At 39.3% G+C, this 12,905-nt stretch overlaps 1 protein-coding gene across 3 annotated transcripts in view; it reads right to left on the reverse strand.

Annotated features, from left to right (window-relative positions):
- Positions 1–229: 229 nt before the first annotated feature.
- Positions 230–12,905, reverse strand: part of pdgfd (platelet derived growth factor d) — a 56,627-nt gene continuing 43,951 nt past the window's right edge. For all 3 annotated transcript variants that reach the window (XM_076892396.1, XM_004543873.4, XM_004543875.5), the window contains 3 exons: positions 11,946–12,162; positions 6,076–6,293; positions 230–3,035 (listed from right to left, as the gene is read on the reverse strand). In XM_076892396.1, coding sequence (XP_076748511.1) covers positions 2,901–3,035; positions 6,076–6,293; positions 11,946–12,162 — 570 coding nt within the window. In that variant the 3' untranslated portion in view covers positions 230–2,900. The remainder of the gene's footprint in view (positions 3,036–6,075; positions 6,294–11,945; positions 12,163–12,905) is intronic.

Raw genomic sequence — 12,905 nt, forward strand, 5'->3', positions numbered from 1 at the left:
CGTTGGCTCTTTGCAGTTCTCAGTGTTTCTCTACATCGGGTGTGAGGTATCCACTACAAAACAAAAGAACAAACAAAAAAAAAAAAAAACTGCCACAGATTTGCCATTGCTTTGCACAGGTGATCAAACAAGTCATTGTTCCATATCATATCAAACCTGGGCAAAGACCTGATAAAATCATTTTTTGGCTGGCGAAAAATAACACAAAACAAAGCATTCGAGCCAATAATGCTTGAAATATTTTATTTATCAAAACCAACAGACTGATTTTTTTAAATAAAACAACAGAAAAAGACAATAAATTATTTAGGTAAAGCATACAGTTTTGTCTTTAATATATTTTGAATGGAGCAACAGAGGTTGACTTTTGTTCGTTAAAACAGACATCAACAGCTTTTCTCTGAGTTAAAACTACTTAGCCACCTGTTGAAATTCTGGGAAGGGAAACTGAAACAAATCTCTTTGAAAGGTACGATACTCTCAAATGTTCCCAAAGGCCCTCTGTTTGTGTTTGACCTAAGAAACTAGTTAAAGTTTTACGCTGAGATACATGTGATCTCATATTCAAGAGCTGCAGGAGAAAACAAAACAGCTACATGGAAAAAAGAGCATGTCACTGGTGCATGCAACAGTGGAATGTGCTGATAACAGCAGCAAACTGGCAGACACAGGATGCACACGCTCACACACACACACACACACACACACACACACACACACACACACACACACACACACACACACACGGGTGCACAACCACAGGTCCTGCTACGTTTATAATACATCAATTTGCATGTAAAAACTATTCCTTTATTTTATATGCATGGTCCAGAAACTGCAGCAGCCGATGTCCTTATGCACTCTAAAAAAACAAACCTCACTACTGTTGGTTTTAAAGATTCTGCTTAAGTTGGATTTATTGGAGAAAGTTAACTTGAGTCCCTTGTGTTACTTCAACACAATACTATGCATTTAAAAACGTTTTAGCCTAAAATGTTGACCTGGCAAAACACAGCATTTTGTTGAAATAACATAAATGACTTGAGTCATTGTGTGTTGACCACACAGCATGAAGTTAACTTGCAGAATGTGATGTCTCTGATATGCTGATTAGTGATGGTGATGACTCTAAGCAGAGTCAATGAGAACCCAATGAGAAGCGATAAGAAAAACACTTTTCTGAGTGTACCAAAAGTCTAACAATGAAATAACACATAGAAATTAAAAAATATTTATTAGCGATTCAGAGATGATTTGGCTTTTGTTTAAAAAAAATCATAATTTACGTTTAGATGTTTGTTCTGTAAAGTATCTGTAGTCCCTTCTAGTCCCTTCTACATACACCTGTACACTTTTCCAGCAGAGCGCCTCAGAAATCTGTCATTTTACCTAAACTTACCCAGATTTGTCATCTATTAATAATAATTCAGTGTTACAATGTGAGCGTTTCATTTAATTTCTAGCTTTGCTGCTTTGACTCTCCATTAAACCGACAGCTACACACACATGCACACACAGTCACATGCTGAGCATTCACATGCTTGGATCCGCTGCCAGCTCTTACAGACTGTTGGTAACCCTCCACCCTTTAAACAAAAGGACCTCTTCCTGCGCTGCTACAGGGGGACTGACACGCATACACACACTCAAGTGCTGCTTGTGTTATGAGCAGAGATCAAGAACATCGCTCACGGTAATTCCCACAGATCTCTGCAAACTTACAGGGCAGCGTGTGAGATTGTGACACACACGAGCATTTAGAAAATTCAAGAAAAAATTGGAATCTATCATAAAAGCATCGTGCTCCTCTTATCCCGACGTGCTGGTGATCTACAAATAGAAGGCTCGATTTCCCCTTTTCCATCAGCCTCCTCTCCTATAAACTTCCTGTTTCCCTCTCTCTTTCCTTTGCTGTGCGTTCAGGGTCTAAGTGTCGCGGTTTTATCCGCGTTAGCAGAATTCCGCTTAGCAGCTGGAATGCCAGGAATGCTTGGAAAATTGGGCACGGGGCAGGAGCCGGATCTGACATTTTCTTTGATCTGTTCGACTCGGAGGCAGCGAGAGAGAAAGAAAAGAAAGACGCATGAGCTGTGTGGATGGACGGACAGATAACGAGGAGCGTGATATCCAGACAAAGTAGAAGAAGCCTCAGGATCCTGTATAAATAACTACAGTTTTTTGGGTTTTGGAAGCCTGGAGTGGATGTGTGTGCATGTAAATGTGTTAATGTGGAGGGCTGTAGTTAGCCTGGAGGTTGTAGTTCATATCAGGTGTTATTTTTGTGTAAACTTCCTTCAACCCATCCCCCCTCTCTCCCCCCCTCTCCCCTTCTGTTTCACACTCACTCATCTCAGCATGCTCGTGGCAGTTGCCTGAAGTTTCTAGAAACAGTCTTATTTAAAACAAAAAATGCAATAAAACATGTGACATAAAAGTAAAAGACTTCTTTTCTAGGGCTTGGAGAAAAATTCAGGTTCAGTTCAATCAGGCTGGCCTCCCTTAAAATCCTTTCATCAAAATGTAAATTTAAGTTTACAACAACGACGGTTTTAAAATTTGGGAGGAAAGAAATTGGACTGAGTTTAATGGGGATTTCTTTGGAAGACGTTAACACTCATACCATACATGTAATGTTTAAATGGAGCACGAACAGTGAAGACAGAAATACCAAGTTGCAGGAATGGTAAATAGCAAACATTGGGATGGGAGTTGCGTTTACAGGATTTACAGGTTTGGCCCATAGACAGAGGAAAGGTAAGTCATGACGCGAGCTGCAGTTTACAAGTCAATTGTTACCTTCTTCTTTGTTGCATGTTTGTCAGCGGTGCTATTATTATATGAAGTCCATTGCAAAATAGATAGAAAGGACAACTCGTCTAACAGTTCCAGATGTGCCCGCCTCAGCGAGGGGGCTGGGAGGGACACGCGCACTCACACTGTTCATGATGTGAGAGGAAAATTTCATCAATGACCCAGCGAACCTTTGGACTCTGATGGCGCTGATACCGAATGGGGTCTGGAGCGTACTTCAGCACCTAGAAGAGGCACAGAGGGAAAAAATGGTAAGGACGCAGAATGGGAATGAAAATGGGCACAAATTATTTCTTGTTTTCCGTCTCGTTGCCAGACGTTGTTTTGTGTTGTCAAGTGATTGTATTTGTTGAATCCTGTTTGAATATAAAAGAGGAAATATCAAGAGGAAGCACACCAGTTGGGACAAAACACTACAGGAGTTCAATAACAACAACAAAAAAGAGGAACTGCTACCTGAGAGGATTTGAATATGTCAGAAAACTTGGCTTTGAAGCAAGTGGGCAAGTCAAAAATGTAGATTACAAAGTCGATGATGGGGTAGTCATGGAAAATCATCTTCTCCTGGCTTTTCGGGAGTTTCTGTTCTCCCTGTTTATTGTAAGTGGCTACACTAAAAATCTGTTCATGTCTTAACCTGTCTTCTTATTTGTGTTCAGAGTCTTTGGGAGCAGGAGCTTTTCCCATTATCGGGTAATAAGGAAAACATAAGTTACCAAAAGAAATGTTTACTGGGAAATACATAGCACTGAAATCATAATTTGATTTAGTCACCATTTGCTGCATTTCCTGTTAATGTAAAAATACAGCAAAGGTACAAACTGTTCCACAAATGATGCAGCAAATTTGTTTTCCAAAGCTCAATGAAAGAGACGCGACCAATGATTAATGTCAGGACTTCCCAGAAGTGAAACGTTAGTGTGAGTAATAACGTGTTTCTAGAGAAGTTAAGTCACTGAAGGAAGCAGCTACAGGTCCGTGATTACCGGCAAGGAGAAGAGTGAACAAAGGAAGTCACAGTCTCTGTACCCTACTCTCGCTTAGACACACAAACACACTCATTAGAACCCAAACTGCAGTGGTTCTGTACTCTGCAGTGCAATGTGTACCGACACAATACACTTTTTTTTCCTTTTCACACACATAGCACCATTACAACCCCAAATCCCACTTTTGTCTAAACTGTCATTGTATGATTTTTAACAGTGAGAGAAAGAGAGACAGTGAGAGAGAGCCCTATGGACTATGTTTCAATAATGATGCTATGCAAGAACAAAGACACAAAGAGATGGAGGGAAGTGACAGAGAAGAATGAATGGCAGGCTTAAAGAACAAGAATGGTGGATTGCAAAGGGATAAATTGAAAATGGGAATTGGGTAGAATGAAAGGATGATGGAAACCCAGAGAGAGAGAGAGGAAGGGAGAGACAGAATGCTTACAATGGAGATATGGAGAGATTAGAAAGAGAAAGACAGAGGCGGCATACAAAGCACTGAGAAGAGAAGTGGGGAGAAAGCGCGAGACTGATGGTGCATTGCTGTTTCATTGTTGATGCAGCCCTCGCTACTACTCGCCCAATTTCTCCCTGCTTGTCCCTCACTCTGCATCTAAATCACTTCCTCTCAGTCCCTCTTTCATTCGCTCACTCTCTTCCTTCCGCAGCATCGTGTACCCAGCACGATGTGGAACTTTTAAATGTCGTTCTCGTGCTTGAATAAATCTGCTTCACCTTTCTGTAACATTTCTGTAACCAGACTCGCTGCACCATACAAAAAACAAACCTAAATTAATGATTTTTATGGCCTAATTGATGTTTTTTTGTTTGGATTTGGGAGTGCTGATAAAAAATAGTCCTATTAGTGTAATGCCAGCTCAGCATTTCACTGGGCTTAAAATGTTGCTATGTATCTGAGGATTTTCATATATCTGAGTAACACAAAGAAAAAAAAGTAGAAAGAAAGTATCCTATTAGTCTACGATGGGCCTGTAATTTGATATGATTCATGTGGTATTAGTCTTAGTTCTGATATATTACATTTAGCAATAAAAGTGCATTATAGGAATGTTTTTCTTTGTTTGTAATAGACGCAGTAATATTCTTACAGAACTACTGCAGATAAATCTCAGTGCTTAATGATACGTTCTGTGGAACTAGCTCCCAGTTTGGTTTTGGGAGACTGGAACCCTCTCAACTTTTACAGTTTAGTTAGGTCTAGGCTGCTGGGGGGTTTCCCATGATGCACTGAGTGTTTCTTCTTCACCTTCACCTTTCTTTTTTCACTCAATACGATATCATACAATTGTTGGGATTTTCTCTGTATTTTATACCTTAGAATGTAAAGTGCCTTCAGGCAACTGTTGTTGTAATTTGGTGCTACATGAATAGAATAAAGCTGAATTGAATTGAATTTAAATGAAGTAATGAGCAGAAAGGGGTGAATGGAGTTAAAAAAGATTTCACAATATATATATATATATATATGCCGTTTGTATTGCTGGACTTTGTAAATATTACAGTACATTTGTAATTATACATTCTGTCCATTGACTCATTCATCGCCATGTGTGACCAAGGTTAATATGATTTGTTGCTCCCTCTCAGTATTTAATGAAGACAGCAAAAGTTTGTGAAGTGTGAGACATTTTAGGGCGATTTTTTGCTGAATTAATTTTCAGACTTTTTAAGAAGAACCCTTAACGATCCCATGTACTGCTGCATAATTACAGCTGCAATATGTACAAACATTCACGGAAAAATATTGAGTACATTAAACTGTTTATGATTTGAACTATTGTTTTTATGGACAAGAAACTTTTTTTTCTTTTGAAACAGAATGTATTGAAAACAACAGTTTTACTAACAAACAGTGTAATGGTTGTTACAATTTGCTTCTTCTGGTGGACTCATCTAGTTCCATCATAATTCAACAGTAACAGTAGCAAAACCATCTCTTACACCAAAAGTCTCAAATATCACATGAGCCATTATGGAAAACATCTTTGAAAGGCATTGCTCACCAGATAGACGCAGTAGAGGGAATATTTAGCAAATTTCCCTTTCACACCCTCTAATTTTTCTGCTCTTTTTCCCCATATAAAAAAGATTTCTGCTGGTTTACTGTGAGATCCAAATATCTTAGTGTGCCTGTGTGGGTGTCTGTATAGCTTGCACGTCTTTTCTTTCTTTCTTTGTGATGCTGTGTGGTCTGGAAATCTGTAATTATCTGAACTCGGTGTGAGTGCCTCCATGGTGCTAAACCTACCTCGTGCAGTTTGAGCGTTGTTTTGGAGGCCTGACAGGTACAACCATTATTCCAGTTAGTAGTGCCACAGCCACAGTTGCCCCCGCAGCGTTTCACCAGCAGACATCGAGGGAAAAAGACGGCGTTGGTGGTCTTCAGCTCTTCTCGCAAGTTCACAGAGTAGTTGCGAGGAGTACAGCTGTACCACTTGACATCGTTGTGAAGCCGGTTCAGATCAACTTGACAATAATGCAGAAAAGTATCAAATTAATAAACGATCACATTTTTTTCCCTCTCGCTTTGTGCTTTTTATCAAGACTTACTAATTTTTACAATAGCAAATTACCTTCTCTTTTTTTAATCTGTTGTGTTTTATGGTATGACAGAAATACACTAAGGAAAATAGCTCTTTTTATACTGTGTTACACTGCAAAGTTCCCTTTAACACTAAGATTGAAAGAGACAGGTCAGTTATTGCTTTATGTGATGATAAAGACAAATGTTTGGGACAGTGGAGGCACAGAATGAAGAATGGCGTGGAAGGACGGGAGTGATTTACATTAAAAATATCCTTAATATTGACTGAGTGAAAATGGTTGAGAGGTGGAGACACTATTAGTTATGGGGACAACTTCAATGACAAGTGACTGTAGAGATGGAGAGAGGATTGAAAGAGATGCAGTAAAAAAAGCAGGGGGCATTCATTGATTGAAGATCACAGCCTTTCTTTGTGTCATCACTTTGAAGAAAAATCACCTAGTTAGCACACACTGGACCTGCTGCAATGACTCAAAACTCATTTTGAGGGAATTAAGGCAATTATTTGACAGGTGGACACTTAAAATAATTAATTAAAGCACTTGTTGCTAAAGATTCAGATCCAGGAGCTCGACTAGAATCTTTATACGTTTATTATTCACATAAGTCTGCTCGGTGAAAATGTAGAAGGTGAATATTTGTTCTGATGCCAACAAACAACTGTGATGAAAAGATTGATTTGTAATGTGGTTAAGCAGAGAACTACAACAGTTATCTCAGTTATGCACAGACAAATGAGAGAAATGAAACCGACACTCGTGCTGTTTTGTCTGTGAAAAACAGCACGAGTGTTTTAATTTAATCTGGGAGCAATTCAGAGAGACCACAGGCAGTTTGAAGGCAAAAAGATAAGAGGAAGAATAGAAGAAAGACAGCAGAAGCAGAGCAACAATCAGTGGTGGTTTGATTGCTCACTGATTGTGGTCATCAGCAGAATAATAATCATTGCACTGTCCATACCAAGGGCAGTGAATCTTTACAACACACGCGGCATAGAAATCATAAAGTGGATAAGAACACAAGTTTTTTTTATCTTTTTTAAAGAAATTATTACACAGTTCACTTTCATTTACTTATCGCATTGATAAAAGTAGATGTAAAAGTTCTAAATGTTTATTCAGTGGTCTCCTAGAGTTTGCTGGAGTCATACTCGAGTACCAAAGCTTCAGCACTTATTATACCACAGTCCGATGTTCCACCGCCTGCAGAAACCACTTCAGGGATGCATGACTGAGTCGGAGCTTCGCAAAAGCAACATAACAAGAAGATACTGCTGATACGTTCACCTTTATAGTAGAAAGCAACTGTCCTCCCTGAGTACAAGGAGAAAGCCCTAAACTAATCAAGTACAGTCGTGGCTTAAGCACTCAAACCCTAGCAGAGCTTTTGTCCATATATATGTACTGGAAACAATTTAAAGGTAAAACTGTCAGCATTAGCAGAGCTTCATTAGCAGTTCAGGTAGTGCTGTAACCCCCCCCCCCAAAAAAAACAAAAAACAAAAAAAAAAACAAACCAAAAACACTGGCAGCAAGACAGCATGGCTGCCATTAGGAGAGAAATGTGGGGAAAGATTTTATCATTTCCTTTGGCAGGGCAGAGAGAAGGAGAAGTGAAGGTAGATAGCGCTCTATATATATTGCATTTATAACACTGATGATGGTTGTTTTAGGCCTCCTTTTTCAGTAAAATGGTCATAAGAAATTAAGAACAGACTTATGAGTTATATAGAAAAGAAATGCATCAAATGAAAGCTATCTCTAGTTGAGGTGCTGCACACGTTTGCCTCTTCCTTTAAAATCCTCGATTTCTGTCTTACAGGCAGCTGATATTTGCACATCTGCGTCAGACTAAATGAAAAGTGGATAATGTCAGCGTTTGTGTGAGCATTAGCAGGTTAAATGAGGACAACTGTGTGACAATATTGGATAAGTAGAGAAGATAGTGTGAAATCAGTTTAAAGCTATCTGCTCATTTGAATAAATCTTATTATACATATAAAAATGTCAGGAAATTAAGAATAATGATCATTTGCTACTCAAATTCTTTCTAACAAGGGAAAGAACTGCCATGTGGAGCCTGGCACCTCGCAACAAAAAGACTCCTGGTTTGAACCATCTGGTTGGATGGGGTCTTTTGTGTGTCTTTACGGGTTTCCTCTGGGTGGTCCCCGGTGCTCGAACATGCTTGTCAGGTTAACTGGTGATTCTAAATTGGCCCTAGATTGTGGATGGGAGGGAATCAGGTTATCTGTCAGTCCGTATTAGCCCTGTGATGAACTATCCATGGCGTATCCTGTCTATTTCCCCTTATGACAAGTGGATAGGACCTAGCCTCCCACCCACAACCCTGAATTGGAGAATGGTCAAGTGTGGATACAGCTGAACTAAATGAATCTACATTTACAACCATATTATAGCCTTTATTCCTTGTCCATGCTTGCAAAAGACAGTGAACCCATCATGTAGGTAGTCTGCGATTTTACTAAAGATAAAAAAAGACACATTTTCAGCAAGAGATAATTTCATGTCTGGTGACAGAATTGTGAGGTAATGTTTCTTTAGATTGTACAATGTGACAGCAGCACATTCAGACTTATGCTACTGCATTGCCTCTAATGAGCAAATCCAGTAAGTGTGTTTGTGTACTTTGGGGGTAAGGCACATGCTTTTACGGTTGACGGTGAAGGCACGGGGTTCTTTTTTATGCTGTGAGCTTGCAGGTGTGTATGTGTGAGACTTGCAGGTGTCTGTTTAAGGAGAATGAGTATAATCCCAGAAAGGCACTGGTGTGGAAAGGGGAGGGAAAGAACACAGAGACAGATGAGCAAGCAACACTCCAAGAATGACTGTGTCACTCACACAGTATCAACGTGAACACATCATAGGGTCTGAGCACGTGTGGAAAATCATAAAACATATTCTGCTCCAGTGTTTACCCCTCAGTTTCTTTGAAGATTAGTTTATTTGTATTAGCATTACGACGACTTCATTTGAAATTGTTTGAGGCTGAATATGTGTGAGTTACTTTACGGACCTGGAGCCGACCCAATTAATATTATCATCTGGCTCGCTGTCTTTCATGAGAACAGAGGTGGGTGTCTTTGTATGTGTGTCTTAATGAAAGCAAAGCCAAGCTGCTGACTGTGGCAGATTTCTGCTCCACTGCACAGGTTGAATTCCCAATTAGAGAGAGCTATACTTGTGTATCGAAGACCTGCAGCATCTATGCAGCTCTAGGTAGTCCTGCAAAATGCACTAACTGCCCCTACACAGAGCCTCGTCCTTGTGCCAATCCAGCATGCGCACGCACACGTGCACTAATAAATGAGATAGATTTGCTGTCAAGTACAAATATTTACTAAGGAACAGGACAGCCCTCGGGTAGAAAGACTGAAACAGGAGAGAGATGGCTCAAAAGCACTGCAAATGCTGCAAGCTTGAACATTTTTTTACAGACATGCACACACAAACACTCCCTTTCTATTGTGTATGGAATAAGCATATTAATTTTCATATCTAGTCAAAGACATCTGCAGTCTGTATCCCCAAGGATAAAATCTGCTGCTTGAATGACTGCAGGTCGCTGGCATTGACTTCACAGTAAAGAGCTGCGTTGTTCTGTCTCGCCTTAAACTTGTCACTGACTCACTATAAACCCTCCCAAAGGGCAATTCGATGATGCAACAACTTACGGCAATACTTTTGCACATAAAATGGAGCACCCCCCGAAAAAAAGATCTCTGGTATTAACAGAAAAAATATTTTAAAGTTTCCTTTTTCAATCATAGTCAATCAGACTTCTCTTAGTTATCACCGTTACTTTGATCACTATGCTGGAAGTGCATGTGCGTGTTTCTCCTGCTGTTATATATTCCTTCCTAAAAGCCAAATTAAGTATTAATGCACTCACCTACTAGAAAGCCTAATGTTACAACAGATCTCTTTCTTAAGTGACAGAGGCTGGCTAATACACCTTTTCATGGGTTGTCTTTGGCTGTCATCTGCGCTATATTTGAACATCCAGCAACAATTTTGCTCCATCAAAGTTATTACATGACTAATTTCCTTCAAATTACAGCAGCAGACGTCTTCTGCAGTGGTGTAGCACTGAGTTTTATGTATAGCTCGGTATGTTAGAATGGGCCTCCTGCTGTTTGGGTCTGTCTGGGTCAGCACAAGGCTTCACGCTCTTCCCCCTCCCCTTCAAGCTACCAGAGACCGACCGCAGCGGCACGAGGAGGAATACTGTGCACGCAGCAGTGATTTTGAGAATCACCATCTGCAGAACAATAAAAAGGGATGACTTTCATCCTACGGCATCAAATGAAGCGAAGCCTGCGAGGTGGTTCAGGAACTGCACTGCGTCACACAGCACACGCAATAAAAAGCCTCATCGTCCTCGTGTCATATACCAGACGCCCTGTTTCAGCTGCAAGATTTCCCATCTCTGTTTCTGACATGTCAGCGCCACATTTGTCTGCTCTTTCAACCCCTCCACCACCCCAGCATCCACTTGTGTGCTGACTGTCTGACTGAAGATAAACTAGTTCATTATTACTACTAGTTAGCTGGTCTCATTACAACACATAAGTCTACAAAGACACTATATAATGAGCAGTGGTGTGAATAATGGCTACTGTCTTGTGTAGTTAGTGTGTGGTGTTGTGGATAGTTTTGCGTTGTGTGTCAGAAGAATGAGGCGACTGCTGTCTCCAGGTAGAAAAAGGAGTGATACACCTGCTGCTGTCAGACCTGAAGGTATCAGGCTGTGATGTTCTTCTTTACAGTGGACAGAAATTATTTTTTGGAGTGGCACAAATAATTTGTGTGGCATCTTATTGAATGCAGAACAGCTGATTGTTCTGTAAATAGTTTGAATTTGTTTTTGTTTTTTAAATAGGGTAAAAGGTAAATGGCTGCAAATAACGTTGTTGTTTGCAAAACTTGATTTTAAAATTGACAATTTATATTTGCATTTAAAGTTATGAAATATGATTCATTAAACATTTATACCAATTATTTATGCCAATTATACCCTGGACCCCAGAGGGTTAAACATTTTTTTAAAAGTAATGCAATAGTTACTTTTCAAGTAATTAATTACTTTTAGAATCTTGTAACTCAGTTACTAACTCAGTTACTTTTTTGAAGAAGTAACTAGTAACTATAATTAATTACTTTTTCAAAGTCATTTGCCCAACACTGATAACAGCATAGAGGTGTTCAAGGTCACCTTAATGATTTATTTGTAAAAGATAATAAGCTTATAACTTAGAAACTATGATTTTTACAGGTGTGGTTTGTATTATCAACATATAAAGATTTAAAATATCATGTCACATTTGACCTCTGACCTCTCCTTCAAGGTCAACAGATTGATTTCAAGGTCAAAATGATAATAATGCTATACAGAGTATTCACAATTATGTTTTTACTGCCACTGTTTATACTGACAGCATATAGGCATATAGGGAATTATATATGGGGATTATAAATATAATCTTAATTTGGGCATCTGACCTCTTCTTTAAGGTCAGATAAGGTCAAACTTTCATAAGATGTAAAACTTACCTTTATTATGTCTGCCTGCCAGGTGATAGGCCCTGGATCTATAATGTATGTGTGTTTGAGTGTAGATGCTGTCCAGGTCCTGTCTCCATGTGTTTGGGTTGAGGGATCTGAGAAGCTGCTCCACAGTGTCAAAGGCAGCTATGGTTCTGTCTAAATCATCGAGTGAAAAAGGTGCCTGCTCTGTGACCGCCGCTGACACCTTCCCGCCACCACTGTCCTGCAAAGGTCAAGAGTAAAACTAGTTCTTTAATTCTATTTCAATTATCCTAAATTCCACAGTTTATCCTAAATTTCCACAGTTAAAGGATTACAGCTGAAGCAACAGCCATAACTTTGGAGCTGTTGTTTGTTTCTGATCAGAATTCTGTACAAATTTCTGAAAAATCTGAATAAACATCAGATTTATAAACTTAGCAAAATCTGGATTTTAAGAAACTCCATTTACTATAATGTAAATGCTCACTCTTTACACACACAGCGCTTCTGCTCAAATGAATGAGTGCATCCAGGCCTGTAAGCACTCTTGAGTGTGAGGCTGACCTTGTATCAAAATTGAAAATGCTACCAGTCATCACATGGTTGAACATGAGCATTACAGCATATATTGCACATATTAACAATACAATGAACCCTATTAAACCTCATGTGAATATTGTTAATGCCAAAATCTTTGCAACAATGCTTTTTAGCTATATGTCACCTGTTTGTGCATATGTCAACCTACTGTCTGAGATATACACATGTGGGGAAAAACATTAAACACAGAATTTCTGCTATTTAAAAACATGTTCTTATATCGAACATACACTCTTGAAATCACAATCTCCTTCTTGTCAGTTCTTCCCAACAATAGTCAGGACAGGGGTGCACAAAACGTAGCACCAGATTAAACAAAAGATATTTGGATGACCACTACTCTAGGAGTATAATTATTATGACATGTTGGACATTATAGGTATG

Source organism: Maylandia zebra, linkage group LG14 (assembly GCF_041146795.1).
Source record: "Maylandia zebra isolate NMK-2024a linkage group LG14, Mzebra_GT3a, whole genome shotgun sequence".
In the NCBI taxonomy this organism is placed as follows: Eukaryota; Metazoa; Chordata; class Actinopteri; order Cichliformes; family Cichlidae; genus Maylandia; species Maylandia zebra.